Source organism: Anolis sagrei, chromosome 2 (assembly GCF_037176765.1).
Source record: "Anolis sagrei isolate rAnoSag1 chromosome 2, rAnoSag1.mat, whole genome shotgun sequence".
In the NCBI taxonomy this organism is placed as follows: Eukaryota; Metazoa; Chordata; class Lepidosauria; order Squamata; family Dactyloidae; genus Anolis; species Anolis sagrei.
The window spans coordinates 218,732,317-218,758,789 of record NC_090022.1 but is presented as its reverse complement, the minus strand read 5'-3'; the positions used below and the strand labels follow the sequence as shown (position 1 = coordinate 218,758,789).

General features: G+C 42.5%; 1 protein-coding gene across 1 annotated transcript in view; it reads right to left on the bottom strand.

Moving 5' to 3' along the window:
- Window positions 1–25,594, bottom strand: part of GLDC (glycine decarboxylase) — a 60,308-nt gene extending 34,714 nt beyond the window's left edge. The window contains exons 1-4 of the mRNA XM_060762300.2: window positions 25,228–25,594; window positions 23,880–23,958; window positions 7,987–8,122; window positions 1,704–1,868 (exon numbers count right to left, since the gene is read on the bottom strand). Of these exons, the coding sequence (XP_060618283.2) occupies window positions 1,704–1,868; window positions 7,987–8,122; window positions 23,880–23,958; window positions 25,228–25,539 (692 nt within the window). The 5' untranslated portion in view covers window positions 25,540–25,594. The remainder of the gene's footprint in view (window positions 1–1,703; window positions 1,869–7,986; window positions 8,123–23,879; window positions 23,959–25,227) is intronic.
- Window positions 25,595–26,473: the final 879 nt, after the last annotated feature.

Sequence of the window (26,473 nt, the reverse complement as noted above, 5' to 3'; positions counted from 1 at the left end):
CCTGAACATGTCCAGACCTGATCACAAAGTTTGCATTCCCTCCCACAACAAAGAGATCAGATAAACTTGCAAACTAATACACACATAAAATACAGTAAGCAATTACATACATAACAACCAACCAGTGGAGGCTTGAGAAGGTTGCTACTTCCAACATTGATGGCCTACACCAGGGGTCCTCAAACTTTTTAAACAGAGGGCCAGGTCACAGTCCCTCAAACTGTTGGAGGGCCGGATTATAATTTGAAAAAAACATGAATTAATTCCTATGCACACTGCACATATCTTATTTTAGTTCAAAAACCACTTAAAAACAATACAATAATTAAAATGAAGAACAATGTTAACAAATATAAACTTATAAGTATTTCAGTGGGAACTGTGGACCTGCTTTTGGCTGATGAGATAGGATTGTTGTTGTTGTGGTGTGCTTTCAAGTCATTTCAGACTTAGGTTGACTCTGAGCGAGGGCCGGGTAAATGACCTCGGAGGGCTGCATCCGGCCCCCGGGCCTTAGTTTGAGGACCCCTGGCCTACACCATGCAAGCCAAAATAAATATTGCTTCTATCTATCTTGATATATCAATGGTTGCTCACTATAATAATTGAAGAAAAGATACAGTTTTATGGAATACCTTCCTACGCTTCACTGTGTCTGTGTGCCTTCAAATCATCTATTGACTATAGCAACCTCCATTAATTTCATAAGGTTTTCTTAGGCAAGGTATATTGAGAAATTCCTTCCTCTGAAGTACAGCCTAGTACAGCTGTTATTCTTTGGCAGTTTCCCATCCAAGTAGAAACCAAGGATGGCATGCATCGCCTCTAAGATCAGAGGAGATCTAATGCTTTTATGGTTGATTTGCTGGTTGGCAAAAAAAAGGAAGAGTATTGCCCTCAGTCTAAATTCTATGGGCATTTCAGAAGTGTCTTGGTGGACACTGCACAAATAAGATACTGGAATATATGGACTTTTGTTCTGAACAAGGGAAGGACTACTTATTTTCACTTAGTTATGATTTAGCTAAGTTTAATATATGTTTCCTGATTTAGTCCCCTTCCCTTTTTCCTTGGAGTTGTATTTTACACTGCAGGCCTATGGCATCATCATCATCATCATCATCATCATCATCATCTTTATTTATACCCTGCCATCATCTCCCCAATGGGGACTCAGGGCAGCTTACCTGAGGCCAAGCCCAGAAATGCATTACAACAAAATAAAACCAAAAGACAAAATAAACATCACAATAAAATAATTAAATATAAGAATACAATAAAATAATGCAAAATACAGTAATAGATAAATCACAATCACAGTGAGCGAGCCACATGTACAAGGTAAAATGATAAAAACTCAGGATGAAATAGAAATGAAACACAAATAATCGTGAAGGGGAAACTCATTGAAAAACGGAGCAATGGAGTAATGGAGACAGACCTTCAAACAGGCAGGGGGAAGTACAGTGTGGGGACAGACATTATGGGGGAGCGAACAAAAGGAGATATAGGGTCACTCTCCAAAAGCACAGCGGAAAGGTCAGGTTTTGAGATACTTCTTGAAGGCTGCTAGCGTGGGGGCTTGTCTAATTTCACCTGGCAATGAATTCCAGAGTCATGGGGCCACAGAGGAGAAGGATTACGCATTCAGCTGCACCTATATTTTGAGATAGTTTATTAATAAGATTTTTTAAATTTGTTACCTGTGGCACAACTGCATAGCTTCTGCTGCAGCAGTCCCTTCATCCAATAAAGAAGCATTGGCCACATCCATTCCTGTGATGTCGCACACCATGGTTTGGTAATTCAACAAACTCTCCAGCCTGCCTTGCGATACTTCTGGCTGGTAAGGTGTATACTGAGTCACCCTATTAAACACACACACACAAATACTCTTGAGACAGCAACCCTTTCTAAAAGGCATTTTTAAATAACACAAACACAGAGACATCACAACCACCAAAATACACCAATGTGTTCCTGAGAGTGTCATAATTACAGATTTATGAGATAATAAATATTGTAATATTATTTGCATTTGAACAAGAGCTATAATATGATCAGAAGAGGGAATTTAGAAGTACAGGCAGTCTCCAAGTTACAAACAAGATAGGTTATGTTCTGTATGATCTGGGTTGCTGTGAGTTTTCCAGGCTGTATGGTCATGTTCCAGAAGCATTTTCTCCTAACGTTTCACCCACATCCTCAAAGGTTGTGAGGTCTGTTGGAAACTAGGCAAGTGAGGTTTATATATCTGAGGAATGTCCAGAGTTGGAGAAATGATCTGTATGATCATTCTGAAAGCTCTCAGGCATCAAAACGAAATGTCCTCACCTCAGAATGAAAGGAATGTTGAGAGTTTCAACAGGACTGGGATTGAGATAAGGATGCAGTTTTAATTCGCATGTGTAGATTTGGTCCCACTATGTATTTCATAGAATCATAGAGTTGGAAGAGACCTCATGGGCCATCCAGTCCAACCCCCTGCCAAAAAGCAGGAAAATCACATTCAAAGCACCCCCAACAGATGGCTATCCAGCCTCTATTTAAAAGCCGCCAAAGAAGGAGCCTCCACCACACTCCAGGGCAGAGAGTTCCACTGCTGAACAGCTCTCACAGTCAGGAAGTTCTTCCTAATGTTCAGATGGAATCTCTTTTCTTGTAGTTTGAAGCCATTTTTCTGCGTCCTAGTCTCCAGGGCAGCAGAAAACAAGCGTGCTCCCTCCTCCCTATGACTTCCTCTCACATATTTATACATGGCTATCATGTCTCCTTCTCAGCCTTCTCTTCTTCAGGCTAAACATGCCCAGCTCTTTATTTGCCCATTCTCCTTCAGTGTAATTTGCAACCTTCCACAGCGATGCATTCCCTTGTTAGTTTAGTAAATAATATTATCCTATCTCTGAAGCCTTCTTGATGCAAAAAACTCCCAACTGGATGAAGCTGGCCATCATCTTGGCTTTGTTGAAGGACTGTTTAGGTATCTCCTCATTAATTCAAATGTGACTGGAGCAAGTGCAATGGTTTTGCTCTCCTGGAAGCTTTGTTTCAGTCTTAGGCATCTGCAAACTCATTGTTTCATTTGAACAGTTCCTTCAATGTGCTTGTAAATGTAAAGTGAGGCAGGAAGTCTCCCTGGAGAGGTACTGCACCTAGACTGGAGCACTTCCATAGCTGATTTGTGGGCTGAAATACATCCTTATTTTTTCCAGGTCATGGCAGATATCTCTCCATCAATTCCATGTTCCAAAAGGTTTATATACCATGTGCACATTTCTTCTTGTTGAGCAGAACCTTGTTTAACCTTTCAGGGTCATTAAAATCCCCGGTTATAGTTGGGCACTGTGATGTTCCACCATGATTTTTGTGACAATAACATAATCTCCAACAGAATCACTGAAGTACTTCATGGTTCATTTTCTTAGTGTCTAAAGCTGTGACCAATGCAGTTACTTTCATGAACTCAATGGTAGGAAATAATTTAACAAAAGCTTTGGCTTCTCCAAGCTATTCCATGATTTATTTTTATTCAACTGGAACAAATCAACACAGAGCATATACATTGTCATTTTGTTTACTTCTAATGACAACTACAGCCCACCACTCTGTGTATTCATCAAGTGAATCAATACACTGCCTTTCAATACCATAATTTTTCTACAATTTTCTTGAATTTATAGAGCAGGGAAACTTATACTGCTGTCTAGAAATCAATTTCTTGCTGTCTACAAAATCCATTTTGAATAGATTTTGTGGTGTTTTCATCCATCAAAGGACATGAAAGAATGTAGAGAAGTCAGGTTGACATCATGTTTATTGACATACTTCCCAAATGTTTAATCAATTATAGGTCCTCATGTGCTCTATCTCCTCGGAGGTGTAATTTTTCTTTGTTTTTGTTTTCAACAGTGTGATCTTTTCAGTCTGTACATTGCCACCATGTGTTATTAAGCAAAAGTTTTGGGTGTCTTTTATTCATAACTCGCAACTGGCAAGATGAACGATACAAAAGAGCTATCATAACCATTTTAATTCTTCCTCTTTTGGCATTTTTCTTTACCTGTGAACTAGGAAATTATTGGATAAACTTAGTTTTGAAAATAGTTTATCATGGTTGATAGGAGCTTCTTGATGCAGAAACACAGTATTTCTCTTTGAGCTCACAGAAATAGTTGCAAGGTTCTTCAGTAGCCAACTGACATACAGCAGCCTTATAAAGGCAACGGCATAATTTTTATTCATAATAAAATTAATATAGGTAGAGCATCCCTATATTTATTTATTTATTTATTTACAGTATTTATATTCCACCCTTCTCACCCCTCAGGGGACTCGGGGCAGATTACAATGTACACATATATGGCAAACATTCAATGTCAAAGACCCACAACAGATATAGAAAACAGTCAGAGGCTATTTAACTTTTTCTGGCCACGAGGGGAGCTGTCGCTTTCACCATCCATTTGCGACACTGATGAAGTACTTCCGCATTCTCCGCATGCTTTTGCTGGAGTGCTTTGCTGGAGTCTTTTTTTAATGGCCTCATGAATTTTGTTAAATTAGCCTCCCCACACTTTAAGGTGGTACCTAATTTTTCTACTTGACAGATGCAACTGTCTTTTGGGTTGCAAAGGTTGACAACAAGCTACACAATTGGTGGGAAGCTCACTCCAACCCGGGCTGGCTTTGAACTCATGACCTTGTAGTCAGAAGTGATCTTAATGCAGCTGACACTCAGACAGCTGCACCACAGGCCTTGGGATTAAAATTGTTTTGGATTTTAGATTCCTTTTTCAGATTTTGGAATATTTGCATATAATGAGATATCATGGTAAGGAAACATAAGTCTGAACAGGAAATTCATTTATGTTTCATATGCACGTTATATACCTAGCCTGAAGGCAATTGTATATACAATATTTAACAATTTCATGCATGAAACAAAGTTTGTATATATTGAACCCTCAGAAAACAAAGGTAACACTATTGCAGCCACCTATGTGAACAATTTTTGGAGGACTTCGGACTTCCATGTAAGGGATACTCAGTCTGTACTTGACACCTTCTTAGATCTGTGAGAAAATAATCCTTCTCATCCAATATCTTATTTATAGGCGGGATGAGAAACACACTGTATGTGCAGCCCTATGTGGGGTTGAAACGAAGTGGGTATTCCCTAGTTAACAAGAGAGATGGAGCAGGAGAGGGAGAGAGATAGAGAAACAATCATAGAGACAGAAGGGGTCGCATGGGCCATCAAGTTCAACCATCTCCATCTACAGCAACCCCAGGAACATGGAGGAGAAAGTGAAAGTGAAAATGAGCTTCTGCTCACCTTCATTGTTGCTGGAAGGATGTACTATGACCCATGGGAGGAGGGAGGAAGCGGAAATTTACCCCTAGATCTGCTAGTTGATTATTCCTGCTTTACACATAGGAAGAACATTCCTGTACATGACTTTCCATGTACACATTTTTCTCTACGCTGCCCTGATATTAGCACTACGATGGTTCAACTGAATACACAAGTTTCCCACTTAAAGATCATTTACAGAATTTCACTTGAGTTGGCTTTTACTAATAAGTCTGTATCTTTAATATAACATTAGTATAACATCATACAGTGCATCCCAGAGACATATGCAAATGATATAAGAAGCTACAAGAATATGGTACTCAAAACATTTCCAACCAGTGCCATAAAAACCAAGCAGCGATGATGACTTGGGGAAGGTGGTTTTTCTAGGGTTAAGTCTAGACTTATTGTCAACTCACTCAAGAAGCCAAGCATTCTTTCTATTCTCTACCCATTCATTTGTGTTCATATCACGTCACCTGAATTAATTAGTTTGGTTTCTAGGGCAACACCATAGTAGACTCAGAGCATGAAGGCAGTCAGGAAGCATAGGCACAAAAATGTGTGCAGCCTAACGTAGTCCCACAATGTCACTCTGCGAACAGCTGATTGTAGGTTAGTGAGCCAAGCAATTTATTTTGAATTTTTATCCATTTTATACTTTGGATAATTTTTTAAACGGCAGATAATGTCATTTCACAACTCTTTGAGCGGGGGGGAGGGGGGAGGGATAATTACCAGAAAGGTAATTTGTATTCACATTACAAATATGTATATACTCAACTATAAGCCTCATTTTCAGCCCTTCATTCAGGCTAAAAGCCCCCCTTGGCTTATACCCGGGTGAGGGTCCTGGCGGAAAGGTGTGGGGGCTCTCCGCACAGCCGATGGTGGAAAATGCAGCAGCTACTGATAACAGCAAGAGTATCCCTCTGGGCAGCTAAACCAGGAAATCCCAACTGGATGGCTCCCCACGAGGGTCTTCCTCCAGGGGCAAACCAAGAATGGGTAACTTGGAAGTCCCTGAACAGACTTAGAAGTGGAGTGGGCAAAACAAAAGACAACCTGGCAAAATGGCACTACCTAAAGGAATCCCACACCTTGTGCAACTGTGGAGCAGAACAGACAACTCCGCATCTGTACGCTTGTCCACTATGCTTTGCTTCATGTACAGAGGAAGAATTGTGGGAGGCTACAGACAGTGCCATTGCTGTTGCCCGTTTTTGGTCAAAAGATATGTAGCCGCTTGTGCTCCTTCTATTTTTATCAGTTTTATACTAATTTATGCAATGCTTTTGATATGAAATAAACAAACCTTATACTTGAGTATATACAGTAGATGTTGACTGTATTAATTTTACAAAATATTCTACTTTTTCAGTTTGTATATATATATCCAGTTTTCACAGAGATCAATTTTTTGAGTCTAAAAATTAAAGGAAACAGTGGATCCACAAAGCTGTATGGCTCACTAATATTCACTCTAAGCTTGCTCATGCGAATCAGCTTTGTAAGCCATATCTTACAAAGGTATAAACCATATTTTTACAAGGCTTCATTGTAACACCAATGTTTTTAGAATTTAGATCACACAGCGTGAAATGTATGCAACCATACAGCAAAGGGAGTCCATATTTGGGAGATTCTGTTTATTAAGAAATGGTAGATTTCAAAAAGTAATTCTGCCTTTCTGACAAGGTCATTCAAATTGACTTTGAAGCAAATGGACTATGAACTGCTGATTTAGTTATGGCAAGCAGTATACTCTTATCTCTCATTACGGGAATGCTTTTAATGTGTATGCATCAATCAACATCTCTAGAAAAACAAGGAAACACAGTCCTAGAGAAACAAAGATAATCCTAATAGCATTTGACCTCGTGGCCCCATCACATACATGAAAGAAAACAAATACACTGTGCAAGGGAAGGGATGACTTCCCCGTATTTTTGGTTAGTTGTTAAAAAGCATTCCTCACATGGAAGTTGCTGTAGCTATAGGAAGAGATGGAATCAGCCTTTTTTACTATTTGTTTTCATTTCCATTTCACAATTTTGCATCTTCCCAGGTTTTTTAAAAATTATGATAGTAGTGATTTGAGAAACTGTAAGTTGCTTCTGGTGTGAGAAATCTGGCCATCTGCAGAGTCGTTGCCCAGGGGACACCAGGATGTGTTACCATCCTGTGGGATGCTTCTGTCATATCCCTGCATGAGAAGCTGGAGCTGACAGATGGGAGCTCATTCCATCTCACGGATTTGAACCGCTGACCTTCACGTCAGCAGTTCAGCCAGCACAAGGATTTAGCCCAATGCACCACTCCGGCTGTATCTTCCAGGTTAAAATATTGGTGATATTAGCACTGCAGACACAGTTTGCCCATAACAGTACTTTTAAATAAGAAATGCTTTCGAAAAATTAAACCTATTTTTAAAACCAGTTTATTACCTTAAAAACTTTTTGATCCTAAACTTATGCTCACTGAAATTCTATGGATGACCAAAACAAACAAACAAATGAACAAAATAGTCTCATGTGGGTATTTTACACATTCTCACGCATTAATCCCAAACTCTCTCTCTTTAACATAGACACATACACACAGAGAGAGAAATGGATGTAGTACATTACCATCCTGCATTCTCCAACAGATTCCTCACAATGGCTGGAGGAACTGAGCAGTTATAATATCCCATGCCAATATAGGATCTCCAGATCTTGTTCTTGCTGGCAATACTGTGCAAGGTTTCAAGGATTTCATTCTCACCTAATAAAAAGAAAGTTAGAAAACCTGTCTTACAATAGATCCAATAATGTTACACATTATGAGCTTGTGCAACCGTTAGAATCCTGATTGAGGCAGTCTTTTCAATTTCCTCTCCATTGTACATTCTGATCCATCCTTGCTGTCTGTTTGCCTTGCCTATTGTTAATAATTAAATCCAGAGGTAAATAGAGTTTCGTCACAATTATTTTATTTCACATGAGACACATAAAAAGCCTGCCAAGTCATACATTTAAAAAACTTTTGTAGGTGAATCGATTGCTGTACGGATTATAATTCATGTTTTTGGTTGTTACTGAATTAGCTATTCTAGTATGCTAGCCTGTGATATCATAAAGGGATGACCAAGTCCTGCGCTGAATATCTAGTAGTTTCAGGACAACTGACAACTTTGATTCCAAATCCTGTGGTCCATGAATAAATTCTGCAAAGCTACAAAGCAAACATTAATAAAATCTTTATTTATTTATTTATTTCATTTCTTCTCTATACCGCTTTTCTCACCTCTGGGGGGACTCAAAGAGGTTCATAAAATATCAAATGGTAAAATTCAGTGGCTCACATAAATGTAAAATACATCACATATCTAAAATAGACATGTGGATTAAACTATGAAACTATGAAACATTGAACATAGACATAAACACAAAACATCAGACATTGCACCAATCCCAAGGTTGTCATTTAACTGCTTCATTTCACTTCCTGAATGCTTGCTTGAAAATCCAAAGTTTAAGTTGCCTTCTAAACACCAGGAGGGAGGGAGCCGATCTAATCTCACTGGGGGGGGGGGCTTCCACAGCCAAGGGGCCACCACCGAGAAGGCCCTGTATCTCGTTTCCACCAATTGCACCTATGAGGGCAGCAGGACCAAGAGTAGGATCTCCCCAGCCTATCCTAGTAGTCTAACTGGCTCATAAAGTTAGATTCATTCTGATAGGTAAGCTGGACCAGAACCGCTTAGAGACATATAGGCTAAAGCCAGCACTTTGAATAGTGCTCAGTAGCAAAGCCACAACCAGTGTAGCTGACACAACAGGGGGGTTGTATGCTCCCTGTACGCCACTCCGGTGAGCAACCTGGCTGCTGTCCGTTGGACTACTTGAAGCTTCAGAACAGTCTTCAAAGGCAACCCCACGTAGTGCGCATCGCAGTAGTCTATTTGAGATGTAGGGAGAGCATGGACCACCATGGCCAAGTCTGACTTCCCGAGGTATGGGCGCAGCTGGAACACAAGTTTTAATTGTGCAAGTGCTCCCCTGGTCACTGCTGAAACCTGAGGTTCCCAGCTCAGCAATGAGTCCACGAGAATTCTTTGCCACTGTTCACTGAATACTCTCAATTCTTTTTGAGGGAAATACAATGGGATCCTTCCTAATGATCTTTGCTTCTCAGAAGGGAAAAATGGCCACATGAGAGCAGAACACAGCAAAATTGTTGAGATGTTTATCAAGGCTCTTTGAAACTTAGGCTAGGACTATTGTTAGACGTATGTTAGATGTCAATAGGTAGACCTTTTGGAAACAATGGCACTTAAATTAGTTACGTCTTCCAACTCCCATTTATTTCAGCCAATCTATTCCACATAGGATGAACATTGGATTTAATTATTCAACCATTTTATCAGTGATCACTCTAATAACACTAATTGTGATGTTATGCTCAGAACAGAATTACGTAAAAGCACACTAAAACCCCTTATAGGGTGAGGAGACTCCTTGCCGACATGGTTCACCATTATCTGCAATGGCAAACTTAAAGATCTTATAAAATCTGTACCCTAGGACACAATATTTAAGACTGAACCTTCAAACCCAGAAAAAATATTTTTAAATAAATTTTAAACTTTGTAATGTATCATTCAGATAGAAAGAGTGCACTCAAATAGCAAAATGCGATTTTCTTTTATAATGTACTAGCTGTACCCTGCCACACGTTGCTGTGGCCTATAGTAAAACTTATCAAAGTTGAGGTAGATATCTGGACTATTATGAAAGAGAGGTACCTACCTATTCCTTCCCCCTTTTCCTCCCCTTTTCTCTCCTTTCTTCCTTCTCTACCTCTTTCTTTCTTTCCTTCTTTCACTACTTGGTTTCATCCTTCTCTTTCCTTCATTCCCTCCCCCTTTCTTCCTTTGCCTTTCTTCCCTCCCTGTTTGCTTCCTTCTTTCTCTTTTTATTTCCTTTTATTTCACCACCATCATAACAATAACAATAATGCAGTGCATTGCCTCTGGGACCTGACACCTCGCCCATTCCCCCTAAAAGGGTCTCATAGGAATAATAGCATCATAATAATCATAGAAATAACCTTTACCCGCCACGCGTTGCTGTGGCCAACCTTCCCTCTTTCTCTCCTTCTTTCCCTCCTTCCTTCCTTCCCTCCCATCTTTCCTTCTCCTCTTCCTTCTCTATCTCTTTCCTTCCTTCCCCCTTTTTCTTTCTCTTCTGGTCTCTTTTCTTCCTTCTCTCTTTCCTTCTTTCCTTCCCTCCCTCTTTCTCTACATCTTCCCCCTTCCTTCACTCCCTCTTTCCTTCCTTCATTTCCTTTTTTCTTTCCTTCTCTCCTTCTTTCCTTCCCCCTTTTTCTTTCTCTTCTGGTCTCTTTTCCTCCTTCTCTCTTTCCTTCTTTCCTTCCCTCCCTCTTTCTCTACATCTTCCCCCTTCCTTCACTCCCTCTTTCCTTCCTTCATTCCCTTTTTTCTTTCCTTCTCTCCTTCTTTCCTTCCCCCTTTTTCTTTCTCTACTGGTCTCTTTTCTTCCTTCTCTCTTTCCCTCTTTCCTTCCCTCCCTCTTTCTCTACATCTTCCCCCTTCCTTCACTCCCTCTTTCCTTCCTTCATTACCTTTTTTCTTTCCTTCTCTCTTTCTTTCCTTCCCCCTTTTTCTTTCTCTTCTGGTCTCTTTTCTTCCTTCTCTCTTTCCTTCTTTCCTTTCCTCCCTCTTTCTCTACATCTTTGCCCTTCCTTCACTCCCTCTTTCCTTCCTTTATTCCCCTTTTCCTTTCCTTCTCTCCTTCCTTCCTTCCCCCTTTTTCTTTCCCTCCCTCTGTCTCTCATTTCTTCCTTCTCTACCTCTTTCCTTCCTTCCCCCTTTTTCTTTCTCTTCTGCTGTCTCTCTTTTCTTTCCTTCCATCTTTCCTTTTCTTTCCTTTTCTTCTTCCCTTTTCTCTAACTTTCCTTCCTTCCCCCTTTTCTTTATCTCCCTTTCTCTTTCTTCCTTCTTTCCTTCCTTCCTGTCTTTCCTGGATTTTGACAGGGCGGGAAGGGGCGGGGTGGGGTTTGGAGGAGGCGTGAAGTAAAAGGAAGTAAGATTGGGGCAGGGGAGTGATGGAGCGTGGGGTTGTGTGTGTGTGTGCGGCGGCAGGAGGAGTGATGGAGCATGGGGTTGCGTGTGTGTGTGCGGCGGCGGGGGAGTGATGGAGCGTGGGGTTGCATGTGTGTGTGTGCGGCGGCGGGGGGAGTGATGGAGAGTGGGGTTGCGTGTGTGTGTGCGGTGGCAGGGGAGTGATGGAGCGTGGGGTTGTGTGTGTGTGTGCGGCGGCGGGGGGAGTGATGGAGCGTGGGGTTGCATGTGTGTGTGCGGCGGCGGGGGGAGTGATGGAGCGTGGGGTTGTGTATGTGTGTGCGGTGGCGGGGAGTGTGATGGAGCGTGGGGTTGTGTGTGTGTGCGGTGGCGGGGAAGTGGGGTTGCGTGTGTGTGTGCGGCGGCGGGGGAGTGATGGAGCGTGAGGTTGTGTGTGTGTGTGCAGCGGCGGGGGGAGTGATGGAGCGTGGGGTTGTGTGTGTGTGTGCAGCGGCGGGGGGAGTGATGGAGCGTGGGGTTGCGTGTGTGTGTGCCGCAGCGGGGGGAGTGGGGTTGCGCGTGTGTGTGTGGCGGTGGGGAGAGTGATGGAGCGTGGGGTTGTATGTGTGTGTGCAGCAGGGTGTGTGTGTGTGTGGGAAGCGGCGCGGCGGGGCTTGGAGTGGGCATGGCTTCCGCAGAGGGAAAGTTGGCCAGAAGACTGTGCGCGCACCAGGGAACTTGCTGCTGGGCACCAATGCGCATGCTCAGTTGTTTTGCCGTTTTGTGAGTGTGTTGTTGTGTTGTTTTTCATTTTGAGTAGATATGTTTGTACCTTGTGGGTTGTGTTATGGGCATGGCAATTTTGGTACAGTTTCGTTGGGGGGTTGTGGAGTTTTGCTGTCCGGTTGAACCAACCTAACAGATTTATATATATAGATAGCTAGTGAGACCTCTTGCTAAGATAATATATACAAGAGTTATATGGAAAGTAAGGTTACAAGATTTTTTTAAGAATACAAATAATGAATATATTTTAATAAAACTTACATGGATTGTAGCATAGGTGTTACAATATTTTTCCACATAATCACTATTCAGTTCAATACATTTTGTCATCCATAGGATGAGTTTTTGATGCCTGTGTCATAGAAGTTTCCCTCCGCCTTTTTCAGCTAGTTCATCACTTTGATTTTTGTCATCGCAAAAGAGTTTTCAACCAAGATGTTCCTTCAATTTAGTGAACAGATGATAGTCACTGGGTGCGAGATTGGGAATGTGAGAGAGATGGCTTAAAACATCCCAACCAAATGAAGTCAACAACTCTTGTGTTGCATGAGCGGTGTGCGGATACACATTGTCATGAAGGAGACAGACTTCTGCTGTCAGCATCCCACGGTGTTTGTTTTGGAAGGCTCTAGGAAGTTTCTTCATCGTCTCACAATATATTCCTTACCCCTTTTGTCACATGCTGTCTTGACATTACGTCCTCTCTGTAAACTGAACTGATTTTGTGATGAATCAAAGCGGTGTTCATTCCCTTAGCATTTATGTAGCATATTACAGCACAAATTTCGTACTTGGAGGGAAACGGAAAGAGGACGCTCATCTCTAACCTTCATCACAATGCCAGTCGATGAGCAACTGATGACTGGCACTGCTCGATTGCTTCGCACTACACGGCAATGATACCAACTTCCCCTGAGAAAATTTCCCACGAGAGCTACATGCCTTGTAACCTTACTTTCCGGATAACCTTCGTACATAAGGAGATATTTTGCTAAGATTACCTGCAATGGAGGTGTGATCTGTTTTTATCTTCTTGTTGTCATTATCTGTTGGCTTTTGGAAGGTCACACAGTGAAAAAAATCACCCCCAGATTCCCAATCTCTGGTAGCCCAAACCAAAATTTGTTTTCTTTATTTGTAAACATGATCTTTAAATGTTTTGGTGCATATTATTCTAAATATCTGACTTCAATCCGTATATGGGATTCTAGAGTTATCATCTTGTACTACCTGAGATGCCACTTATAATTTATTTATTTTATTTATTTACAGTATTTATATACTGCTTTTCTCACCTCTAGGGGGACTCATTTATGTTTTTTCTCTCACTTCTGATTATAAAAATAGCTTATAATTGAATTAATGTCAAAGGTAAGTTACTTCTTCCTCTCTTAAAAATTTATTTTTGCATTTCTTCCTTTCAACTCCTCATTTTCAAAATTTAATAAGCCACCAAACAAGATACTCATAACAACAAAGCCAGTTAGCTTCAGTTTCAGAACGCTGACACTGTAACTTCCGTTGTCTTTTCATTCACTATTTTCTAGGAGTATTTTTCCACAGAGAGTCTAGACCAAAATACAAAAACGTATCAAACTTTTTGGTACGCTACATTTATTCTCATGTTACAGAGCAGACATTAGCCTTTCACCATTCAACTATTTGGTTCATTTGAGAGTGTCCCCTTCTTGTTGTGCAATGAGAAAGCTATAAACCAATGTACTCAATAAAAGGGAAGCTGGAAATACAAGAGGACAGTAAACACTCATTAAGAAACACTTGGAAACCAGCCATCCTACTCAGCCTACCGTTTCCAGTTTTCTAGGGCAGCAAATAGGATGAACTGCACTACACCAAACCTACTACATTGAAATAGTTGAGTAATCCTTCAGGAACTTTAGCTGGCAATTCTTCGGACTGAATAAATGCCTCCTGCTGATCTTGTTTATTTCTGCTGGCTGAGGGTATTGCATAACATGATCAGAGGCAATGATCTTAATGTACCAAGAAAAGAGTTCATTGATCTTTTGGAACTGTTATCTGGAAACCTGGGAAAGGCAAGAGGGTTTAAAGATACACTCACTACACATCGAGTTCTGTGCTAACATGTACAGATCTTCAGACACAAGAGTGCACATTTCTAAACAGGACAGAGATAGTTTTTCAGACTTGGAGCAATAAAATTCACTCTCCACACCTCACAGATTTAGCACATCACTCTAAATTTGACTTTTTTAAAACTTTTTTTTGTTATTTAATAAAAACTTTTCAAAGTTTAACATTTTTTAATATTGAAAATTGCTTTGTTTTTTTTTAAAGCAAGAAGATACAAGACCATTAATACAAAATGTTCAAGGCAGTTCATATATCACTCAGTGAAATGAATTTAACCACTTGTGTTGTGAATTGCCACCTTACCTTATTTGTCTATATCGGAAACACACAATGTGGCATATAGAAAATGAATATAATGGCTCAGGTTTTAATGTATTGTCAAAGGCTTTCATGGCCAAAATCACTGGATTGTTGTAAGGTTTTTGGGCTGTATGGCCATGTTCCAGAAGCATTCTCTCCTGATGTTTCGCCTGCATCTATGGCAAGCATTCTCAGAGGTTGTGAGGTCTGTGGGAAGCTAGGAAAAATATATAAACCCCATTTTCCTAGTTTCCAACATACCTCACAACCTCTGAGGATCCCTGCCTCAGATGCAGGTGAAACATCAGGAGAGAATGCTTCTGGAACATGGCCATACAACCCAAAAAACTTACAACAATCCGGTGATTTTGGCCATGAAAGCCTTTGACAACCTGGCTCAGGTTTTGTTTTCTGAAGTGCTACTTAGGTGCACTGAAACAAATCATTTTTATTATGATTCATCTCTGGTGTGCCATACATGTGCTTAAATAAGTTTCCAAGACCCTAGCGAGTTGGATAGAAAAATCCACATGGAAACAAATGCTTCATGTATAATTTTCCATTCCGATCATGTAGCTGTGACTGTCCACATGCGGACTTCCAAAGAAAAGTAATATTTTCAAACTGTCTACGATGGGAGGTTAGTGGCTGAATCCCCTCTTCCCTTCCAAACTTGTTGATAGGTGCAATCGTAGCTTGGGAGTGATCCTGGGCTCATTGCTGAGCCTGGAACCCCAGGTTTTGATGGTGTCCAGGGGATCTTTTGCACAATTATAACTTGTGTACCAGCTGCACACGTACCTTGGGAAGTCTGACTTTTCCACGGTGATCCACACTCTAGTTACATCCTGTAAAGATTACTGCAACACACTCTACGTGGGGTTGCCTTTGAAGACTGTTTGGAAGCTTCAACTGGTCCAGTGAGCAGCAGCCAGGTTGCTCACAAGAGTAGTGTTCAGGGAGCACACAATCCCCCTGTTACATCAGCTCCACTGGCTGCCAGTCTGCTACTGAGCATAATTCAAGGTGCTGGCTTTAGCCTATAAAGCTCTAAATAGTTCCAGCCCAGTCTACATGTCCGAACCTATCTTCCCCTATGAACCAGCTTGGAGTATAACATCATCTGGGGAAGCCCTGCTCTCGATCCCACCTTCCTCGCAAATGCAATTGGTGGGGATGAGAGTCAGGGCCTTCTCAGTGGTGGCCCCTCAGTTGTGAAACTCCCTCCCTAATGACATCAGATTAGCCACCTCCCTCCTAGCCTTCAGGAGGTGAGTCAAAACCTGGTTCTGAGAGCAGGATTTCAAAAAATAGGGCAGTGTATTAATCTTAATATGGAATTATGTGCAATTGATAATGGAATGACCTTTGATCTTGAACTCTGGGTGGTGTGTTTTAACCTTGAATGTATTTTAATCATGCTTATTATGTTATAATTTTAACCTAAACCATTTTAGATGAATTTTGTGTGTTTTAAGGCACTGTCTAAGTGCCATTTGTAAGCTGCCTTGAGTCCCCTTCTGGGGTAGAGAAAGGCGGGGTATAAATAAGGTAAATAAATAAATAAGTCAGGTTTCCTATAGGGACAGCCTGTACAATCATGGCTGATGACCCAGGGTACATTTACATTGTAGAATTAATTTAGTTTAATGTCACTTTAACTGCCATGGCTCAATATTATGGAATCCTGGGATTTGTAGATTGGTGAGGCACCAGTATTCTTTGGCAGAGAAGGCCAAACATGTTGTAAAAGGCCATGGTAGTTAAAGTGGTGTCAAACTAAACATTCTACAATGTAGATCAGTGTGTCTCAAACTGTGCTTCTCCAGGTGTTTTGGATTTCAGCTCCCAGAAATCCCAGCCAGCTTAGCAGCTGTTAGGAACTGTGGGAGCTGAAGTACAAAACATCTGGAGAAGCACCATTTGAGACACTCTGATATAGATGTACCCTAAGTAGGTTTCCACGTGTGCACTTGTTCCTTTCACTTTCTTCAGTATCAGAAATTGACCCTAATCAATGTGCAGAGAATGAGAAGCCCTTCGAACATTCAGCTCAATGTTTGTATCACAACTTTTTTTAGAATGGTCAGACGATGTACTTGTCCTCCTCAGTAACTCCATATTATTGTTCTGTTTCAGAATCAAAACAACAACATTTTATTATGGTCCAAAGACCCTTATTGCACCATAGGTTTCAGAATCAGTAGTGCTTATAAGTACAAAATGTTCAGTAATAACATCCAGTCGTTGGACTTGTTTTATAAACATGTTGATCTGGTAAATGTATTCAACATTAATCATATGCTAGGGAGACCAAATTAGAACAGACATAAATTATCAGATTGCATAATCATAGTCCTTTAGAATTCTTTTTTATTTTTGGTTGGCCTTCTAAAGGTTTTACCACTCTAGAATCTTCAGAATTTGTCTTATTGTCAAATCAGATTACAAGTTGAAAATTAGAGATAGCCTGCTGCCACGGGCAGGAGTAGTTTTATGAGAGGTTTTTATTTATGGCATATCAAAAGAATTGCATAAATAAGTATAAAACGGATAAAATAGAAGGAGCACAAGCAACTAAATAATTTTAGACCAAAAACGGGCAATAGCAACCGCATTGTCTGTAGCCCTAAACCAGGCATCCTCAAACTGCTGTCTTCCAGCTGTTTGGGCCTTCAACTCCCAGAAGCCCTAACAAGCTTGTTCAATATTCAGGAATTCTGGGAAATGAAGGCCCAAACAGCTGGAGGGCCGCAGTTTGAGGATGCCTGCCCTAAACAATTCTTCCGCTGTGCATGAGGCAGGATACTGTGGACAAGCATACAGATGCAGAGTTGTTTGTTCTGCTCCACAGTTGCACAAAGTGGAGGATTCTTCTAGGTCAGTGTTTCTTAACCTGAGGGTCGGGACCCCTGGGAGGGGGGTTGTAAGGGGGGTTTCAGAGGGATCGCCAAAAACCATCAGAAAACCAATTTCTGATGATCTGAGGAATCCCTTTGGTAGAGAAGGCTGAAGATCTCACAGCCTGCCCTTCTCTTTCTTTTTGGAAGCAGATGGTAAATCCTTCCACCAAAAGCCCTCCTCTGCTGTGATTGGCTGGCCTTTCAGCCAAGGGGAGGGTTGTTTCTGAGACTCCAAGCAGGGAAGGGAGAGCAGATGTGCTAGCATGGCAGCATGGTGCGCATGTGCAGGTGAGGGAGAGCATGTGAGATGGGCGAGAGGCTCACGCCAGCGAATCCCTTCAAGGCATGGAATTCTATGTGGGAAGTTTGGTCCAAATCTAGTGTTGGTGGGGTTTGGAATATTCTTGATTGTTGGTGAACTATAAATTCCAGCAACTACAACTCCCACATGTCAAGGTCTATTTTCCCCAAACTCTACTAGTGTTCACCTTGGCGCATATTTGAGTATTCATGCTAAGTTTGGTCCAGATCTATCATTGTTTGAGTCCACAGTGTTCTTTGCATATAAGTGAACTACAACTCCAAAACTTAAGGTCAACACCCACCAAACCCTTCCAGTATTTTCTGTTGGTCATGGAAGTTCTGTGTGCCAAGTTTGGTTCAATCCCATCATTGGTGGAGTTCAGAATGCTCTTTGATTATAGGTTAACTAACTATAAACCCCAGCAACTAAAATTCCCAAATGACAAAATGAATTACCACCACCACCCCCCCCCCCCCAACCCCACCAGTATTCAAATTTGGTCATATCGGGCATTTGTGCCAAATTTGGTCTAGTGAATGAAGATACATCCTGCATATCAGATATTTACATTACAATGCATAACTAGCAAAAATACAGTTATGAAGTAGCAACAAAATAATTTTATGGTTGGGGGTCACCACAACATGAGGAACTGTATTAAGGGGTCAGGGCATTAGGAAGATTGAGAAATACTGTTCTAGGTAGTGCAATTTTGCCATGTTGTCTTTTGATCTCCCAACACCATTTCTCAGTCTGTTCAGGGACTTCCAAGCTGACCATTCTTGGTTTACACCTGGAGGAAGACCCTCGTGGGGGGGGGGGGGGGTTATCCAGTTGGGATTTCCTAGTTTAGCTGTCCAGAGGGACACTCTTGCTGTTGTTGGAGAAACATTAAGAGGAGGCTTTCCTTGATTTCAGTCTACTGGGAGGAAGATGATAACCATGCAGTGGATGGCTTTCCCAGTGTTCAATCTTATTTCTCCCCCAGTTAGCAGCGACTTCCCAGTGCACACTGGAGCCGAGGGGCAATGCCAGCTAGGTTACACTAGAGGGGTGCAATATTCATTAGCAGCCTTTAGTAATCTGAATATTAAAAACCATAATAAAACTAGTTTCTTAACAAGCAAATAGTAACACTTGTTTATTCTAGTAACATCAATTACCAGAATAAACTCGCTGTGCCCATGAATGGAAAGGCTATCAGTGTTCCCATCATGTTATCAGAGGATCACAGGTGACTGTTACAGAATGTTTCTAGTTCCTACTCGGGGCACGGAGTTCATTTTTTAAGAGTCAGAAGAAAGCACAAAATAGATAATGCTCCAGAACATATAATCTCAACATTAATATCCTCCCCATTCAAACAAAAGGGGCTTTCCCATAGAGACTCTGTATTTACTAATTAAGGTTATAAATTTTGGACCAAGATTTTTCCTTATAAGCAAAGTACAATGGTTATGTGTGGTTCAACCTTATAGAGGGAGGATACATATGAAATACAATGAATATAAAGAAATGCTGCAAGGTGTAGGGCAGGCATGGGCAAACTTTTTTGCCTTAGGGCTGCATTGTGGGTCCAGCCAGGAGGGTCGGGCTGGGAGGGAGGAGGAGGAGGAGGGGCCAGGTACGTGCTGGATGGGGAGGGACTGGGAGAGGGTGAGGCCAGGAGGGGGCAAGGCCCAGGTCATCCTCAGGTTGTCTTCCCAGCATAAGGACTGGGCTATGGGAGGAAGGCAAGACACGCGGTGACTGCCCCAATCCTTCTCCCCATCCTCCTACCCTGATCCTTGGGCAGTCCTCTTGGCATTATGCCAGGAGGAGGCCAAGACGTCAACTGAGAGTGCTCTGGAGTGTCCACTGCTTTATTTTCTCCTGTGTTACCAAAACCAGGTACCCCATCAAAACTTGTATTGAGAGGCTTGATCACATTGCTGGGATAGAATTCAGATATGTATGCAAATAAATTTAATTGTGTAAATATATGGAAATGTTCCTCTTTTTATATAGCCATTTCCCCTCATATATACCCTTATAATTGGCTAGCCGTCCCCTGCCATGCGTTGCTGTGGCCCAGTCTGGTGATCTTGAAAATAAAGTAATGAGAAAGTGTTGGTTTCTAATATATGTAATTTCTTTATGTTTGTGGGTAAGCAGTATTTCTTGTTGTTTCTTTGTCAGTGTAGAGATTGTCTAGGTTGCCTACCCTGGAACATGCAACATATAACTGACCTTCTTTAGGAGTCCCTTTCAAATCTATGATACTATATCTGTCATATACATATATGTGTGTGAATCATATCTATCTATCTATATCTATGGCTCTTTGTCGGGAGGGCTTTGATTATGTTTTCTTGCTCTGGTGAAGTGAGTTGGACTGAATGGCCTTAAGGCAGCGTTTCTTAACATGGAGGTCGGGACCCCTGGAGGGTTGCGAGGGGGTGTCAGGTGGGCTGCCAAAGACCACCAGAAAACACAATATTTTCTGTTGGTCATGGGGGTTGTGTGGGAAGTATGGCCGAATTCTAACATTTGTGGGGTTCAGAATGCTATTTGATTGTAGGGGAACTATAAATCCCAGTAACTACAACTCCCAAATGTCAAGGTATATTTCCCCCAAACTCCATTTGTGTTCATATTTGGGCCAGGTTTGGTCCAGATCCATCATTGTTTGAGTCCACAGGGCTCTCTGGATGTAGGTGAACTACAACTCCCAAACTCAAGGTCAATGCCCACCAAACTCTTCTAGCGTTTTCTGTTGGTCGTGGGAATTCTGTGTGCCAAGTTTGGTTCAATTCCATCGTTGGTGGAGTTCCATTTTGATTGTAGATGAACTATAAATTCCAGAAACTACAACTCCCAAATGACAAGATCATTTTTTTTTTAGTGATGGTAACTCCGTGGGTTAGTAGGTGTCTTGTAGACAAATGTGGTAGCAATTTGTCTAGCGGATTTTGAGTTATGATGTCACTCAAAACAGAGCTATTATACACACACACATGTAGATTGATTGATTTCAGGAGGTGACATGTTAACATGTTAACTAGAGGGTACTATCACTTATAATATATTATTTTAAATTATATTTGCCTAAAAAGTGAAGGAATAAACAAAAAGCTTGCAAAGAAATGACCCTTCCATCACAATCTGTTATTTCTGCCTAGATATTTTTCCCCCTTTCAAGCTATCATTCTCCTGGCTTTTTCATCCCAGCTGCTGCTTCTGTTGTCTGAGATCAACATGAACTAACCAGATTGAACTGGCCAGAAACCTAAGAGAAGCTGCATGGCCTGAAGTTTACACTCAAACTGCAATGTGCTGATGAGCAACATCAAAAGCAGAGAAAGAGGGCTCGGAATCACATTATCTTCTATGTACTGAAATGCTATCCTGGATTAGAAGAGGAAAAAGCAGGAAAATATTCTTCAGGGAGTCGAGAGACTACAAGATATGTGACTGAGTGGTTTCACTGTATCTTTATTATATTTCCTAAAATATATATTTTTTGTAGATAGCATTCTCACATTAGAAAATACTTTATACAAGAAGAGACAACACTTCCTCTAAATCCTTATTGCTTCCTTCCCAATGGGAAAGCCAAGAATCTGGAAACTTTTGCTGATGAATTATTAAGAAAGTATTCATTAAGTTGTCACTAAGTCTTCCAAATTTCTTTAGTTTTTAAGTGCCTCTTAAAATTAAACCAGGAAAATATTTCACATATTGAAGTTTTACAAGAACAGGAGCAGTTTGGAAAGGGAATACCAGAATAAACAACAACAATGGATTTGTGTTGTTGTAAATTTTCCAGGCTGTAGGGCCATGTTCCAGAAGCATTCTCTCCTGACGTTTTGCCTGCATCTATGGCAAGCATCTTCAGAGGTTGTGAGGTCTTGTGCATTTGTTGATTGAGTTACAAAATGGAATATTACTACAGGTAGCGGCATTGCAGACTAATATAAAAGAGCAAATATTTTTGGATGTTAGGATTTGATCTCTTCTGTCAATCACTTTGGTAATCAATATCTCGTGTGCATTGTAACTGGCAGCAAGAAGGACTCATTTCACAATGAACTGACATACAGAGCTAGACAAGTCTTTCATAATGTCACACTAAGGAAAACTTCTAAGACTGTAAAAGATCACAATAAGCTTTATGCTAAAACCTTCAGATATATTTTGGAATTGTTGTCACTCAAAACATTATGGCAAGCCCTGTAAACACAATTCTAAAACTTCTCATCTTCTTTCTTTGAAAGATTTACACCTATCTATTCTTACTGAAATGAATATTCCAATTCAGCTAGCAAAGGCATGGGCTAACGTCGGTTCTCCAGGAGTTTTGGACTGCAACTCCCACAATTCCTAATGGTTGTTAGGAATTGTGGGAGCTGAAATCCAAAACAGCTGGAGGGCCAAAGTTTGCCCATGCCTGGGCTAGCATCATTTCATACAATACAGGTTGAACCTCCTTTCTCTGGAATGCCTGGGACCAGAAGTGTTTTGTATCTCAGATTTTGAAATACTTCTATTTGCATATATGTAAGGTATCTTGGGAAGCCCCCAGTGGCACAGTGGGTTAAACTGCTGGCAGGGCCGTAGCCAGAAAAAAATTTCGGGGATGGTTGACAATTTGGGGGGGGGGGGACAATTTCGGGAGGGGGTTGAAAATTTCGGGGAGGGTTGAAAATTTCGGGGGGGGAGGGGGGTTGAAACCTGCCTCCTAGCTCACAATGAAGCAAAGAGCACAGCAGGGGGCAGAGCAACCTTCAATAGCCTGCAGCTCCACCCCTGTCAACCACCTCCACCAAGTCTGGCCTCCTTAATAAGAGCATTCAACACACACACACCCAACTTGGTTGCTTCACTACATCAGCTATTGCTGCAAGTAATGACATTGTGAATAAATTGTCAATATTTGCTTGAGATAGTGCTTACAGTTCTGGAGGGACTCTTTAATTGTTTGCATCTCATAGACTTAGCATGGGGGTTTGGTTAACCAGTTAAAATTCATCAGTAAACCAGGTTTTTTAAAAAAATCTGAAACATTTCGGGGGGAGGGTTGACCCCTAAAACCACCCCCTCGCTACAGGCCTGACTGCTGAGCTGCTGAACTTGCTGACTAGAAGGTCAGCGGTTCAAATCCAGGGAGCAGGGATGAGCCCCAGCTTCTGCCAACCTAACAGTTTGAAAACATGTGAATGTGAGTAGATCGAGATACTGCTCTGGCAGGAAGGCAATGATGCTCCATGCAATCATGCTGGCCACATGACCTTGGAGGTGTCTATGGACATTGCTGGCTCTCCGGCTTAGAAATAGAGATGAGAACCACCCTTCAGAGTCAGACATGACAAGACTTAATGTCAAGGGGAAACCTTTACTAAGATACCTTGGGGATGGGACCCAAATCTAAATACAACATTCATTTATGATTTATATCCACCGTCAGCACATAGAAGGGAGATAATTATAGACTATTTCAAAATAATTGTATGTATGAAACAAAGTTTTTGTACACTGAAAAATCAGAAAGCAAAGGTGTCATTATTATCTCAGCCACCCATGTAGACAATTTCAGTTTTTGGAATATTTTGGACAAGGGATGCTCAATATGTTCTATACACAATAGATTCTTTATGAATGTGATGCTGAATTGAGAGGTTATTAATATAAATTAATGACAGGATCAGTTTGAAAACTAATATGGATGCCCTTGTATGTTTATGCAAACTCCATGCTTGACTTTACTGCTCCTGCAATGAGTCTTTTAGGGCCCTTCTACATAGTCATATAACCCAGAATATCAAGGCAGAAAATTTCAAATTATGTGAGTCCACACTGCCATATATTCCAGTTCAAGGCAGACAATGTGGGATTTTATTCAGCTGTGTGGAAGGGGCCTTAGACAATTCTCCTTGATGACTGTACAACTGATTAGAAAATAGTGAACCCAGCTAAACAGTCAAAGGTGATCCCAACTAAACAGTCAAGGAAAGAGGAACTTTCACACAAGGGCTTTTTACTGGCATTTAAAGGAAAGTGAACACTTACATATCTGGTCATCCATCTTCAGAGGCCGTCGCAAGCGGATATTGGCGGGGATGGTTTTATCGATCAACTCATCCATGCTCTAAAAAGGCAAGGAACAATGCAGAGCATCACATGAGCCATCAGCAGGTTCAAAGTTGGACAGCCTCTCAGGCGATTGGAGCACAGATGCAGACAAAGGGGCCCAAAGGAAAAGCACTGGGGGAAAGGCCTGGGAACAAGGGGAGATGCTACCCTGGCTCTGAGGGCTGCAAGAGAAGGGTGACAAGCGGAGGTTCATGCTGGCTTGGAGGGGAACAAGTGGGGAGGGGGAGGGAGATCCTGGCCTTGAGAGCCACATGAGGAGGGTTTTCCCACTGTGAGAGTAACAAAAGTGAGTTCATGCTGGCTTTGCTGCTAAGAAGAGTATGGAGATTCATGCTGGCTTTGAGGGCAACAAAGGGAAGGGAGATTGTATTGTCAAAGGCTTTCATGGCCGGAATCCCTGGGTTGCTGTGAGTTTTCCGGGCTGTATGGCCATGTTCCAGAAGCATTTCCCCCCTGACATTTCAGGAAGCGGGATTCACCCTGGCTTTGAGGTCAACAAGAGAGGAGCTCAGTTTGGCTTTGAGGGTAACAAAGGGGGTTTATCCTGGCTTTGAGGTGAACAAGAGGGAGGATGTTGTGAGCCTGGATGTCAAGGCCCCGCTCCTTCTCCTTCCCAAGGAGCCCCTTCCTCCCAAGTGAAATAAGGCCAAGTGGGGAAAGGCAAGGATGAGGGGAGGGTGGAGACAAAGCAGAGGCTTTCCCGGGGGGAATGGAAGGGGGGCAACCCATCAAGGGAGGGAGGATGAAAGAAAGGAAGGAAGGAAAGGGGAAAGGAAGGAAGGGTGGGAGGAAGGAAAGAAAAAAGGAAGGAAGGAAGGAGGAAAGGAAGGAAGAAAAGGAGGAAAGTAAAGAAGGGAATAGGAAAGGAAGGAAGGAAAAAGAAAGGAAGGAGGAAATGAAGGAAGGAAGGAAGGACGAAGGAAAGGAAGGAAATAGGGAAGGAAGGGAGAGAGGGAGGGAGGAAAAAAGAAAGGAAGGAAGTAAGAAAGAAAGAGAGAAAGAAAGAAAGGAAGAAAGGAAGGATGGAAGAATAGAGAGAAGTAAGAAAGGAAGAAAGGAAGGAAATAGGAAAGGAAGGAAGGAAGGAAGAAAAGAGGGAAGGAAGGAAGGTAGAAAGGAAGGCAGGAAGAAAGAAAGGAAGAAAGGAAGGGAGGATGGAAGAAAGTAAGGAGGAAGGGGGAAAGGAAGGAAGGAAGGAAAGGAGAGAGTGGGGAGAGAGAAAGAAAAAGAGAAAGGAAGGAAGGAAGGGAGAAAGTTTCCTCACCGCCACCTCCAGGGTCTGGAGCATCTCCCGCTTCTCTTTGTCCCCGGGGCCGATGTGCCGCTCGGAGAAGTCATCGTGCCGGGGCAGGAGGCGCTCGATGTGCCGAACGGTGTGCGGGGACGAAGAGGAGGAGGCTTTGCTGTCTTTGCTGGAGGAGGAGGAGGAGGAGGAGGCGCTCCTGACCCCGGCCAGCCTTTGGTGCTGCTGCTGCACCTGCTGCTGGCGGCGGCCCCACCGCCCTGTCGCCCTCTTGGCCCCCCAGCAGGGACCCCGACCCAGCACCCTCCCCCACCACCAGGCGCAGGACTGCATGGTCAAGCCGAACCAGCTCTCTGCCCCCGACAAAGGCTTTCTGCCGGCGGGGCTGCCCGGGATGCGCCTTATATACCCAAGCCCACGCTGAGAGAGAGAGAGAGAGAGAGAGAGAGTGAAGGAGGGCGCCAGGGGGAGGGGCCCCGCTGTCCCCGCCCCCGACCGCCCCGTCCAGGGCACCTGCCTGCCGCTCGGGCCGCCCAGCCCCGGCCTCTCCCTCGCCGCCTCCCTCCCTCCCTCTCTCCGGGCGGGATGAGGGACTCAAGGGCAGGAGAGGGGCTGGCCGGGGCGCCCACGCCTTCCATAGGCTCACCAGCCCCACGCCCCCACCGGCAACCTTTGCCCCCAGGGTTGGCCGCCAAGCTTTATGACATAGGAGCGCCCTGCCCTCGGTTTGGCCTCCTGCCTCTCACCATTGAAAGACCGGGCTTCCAGCAAGAAGCTCTCCCCGCTGCTTTGTGCCTGCTTCCTAAGGTACATCTACACCAGGGTCCCCAAACTATGGACCCGCCCTGCCCTAAACTTCAGACTTAGGGTCGCCTGAAACGACTTGAAGGCACACAGCAACAACAATCCTTATGTTGGGGAATCCGAGCTCTTAGGTTCAAAAATAACCCACAGTTAGGGTGATTCCACCCAAAAATATAGCAGAGTACCAGAAGGAAACTCCATAACCAGCAGAAACTTATGTGTGGTGAAACCTCCAGATATTTTGGACTTCAACTCCCACAATTCCTAACAGCCTACTGTTAGTCCAAAACACCTGTAGGGCTGAAGTTTGCCCATGCCTGATGTAGATTCACCATTAGCCCCAATGCTTTTCTTGTATCACACACACCACCCATCATTCCAGTGTTTTAATTTTTCTTTCACTGAAACTACATATGTGTCCATGCCTTCCACTTATGGTATCTGTAATGAAATCGCTAATGAT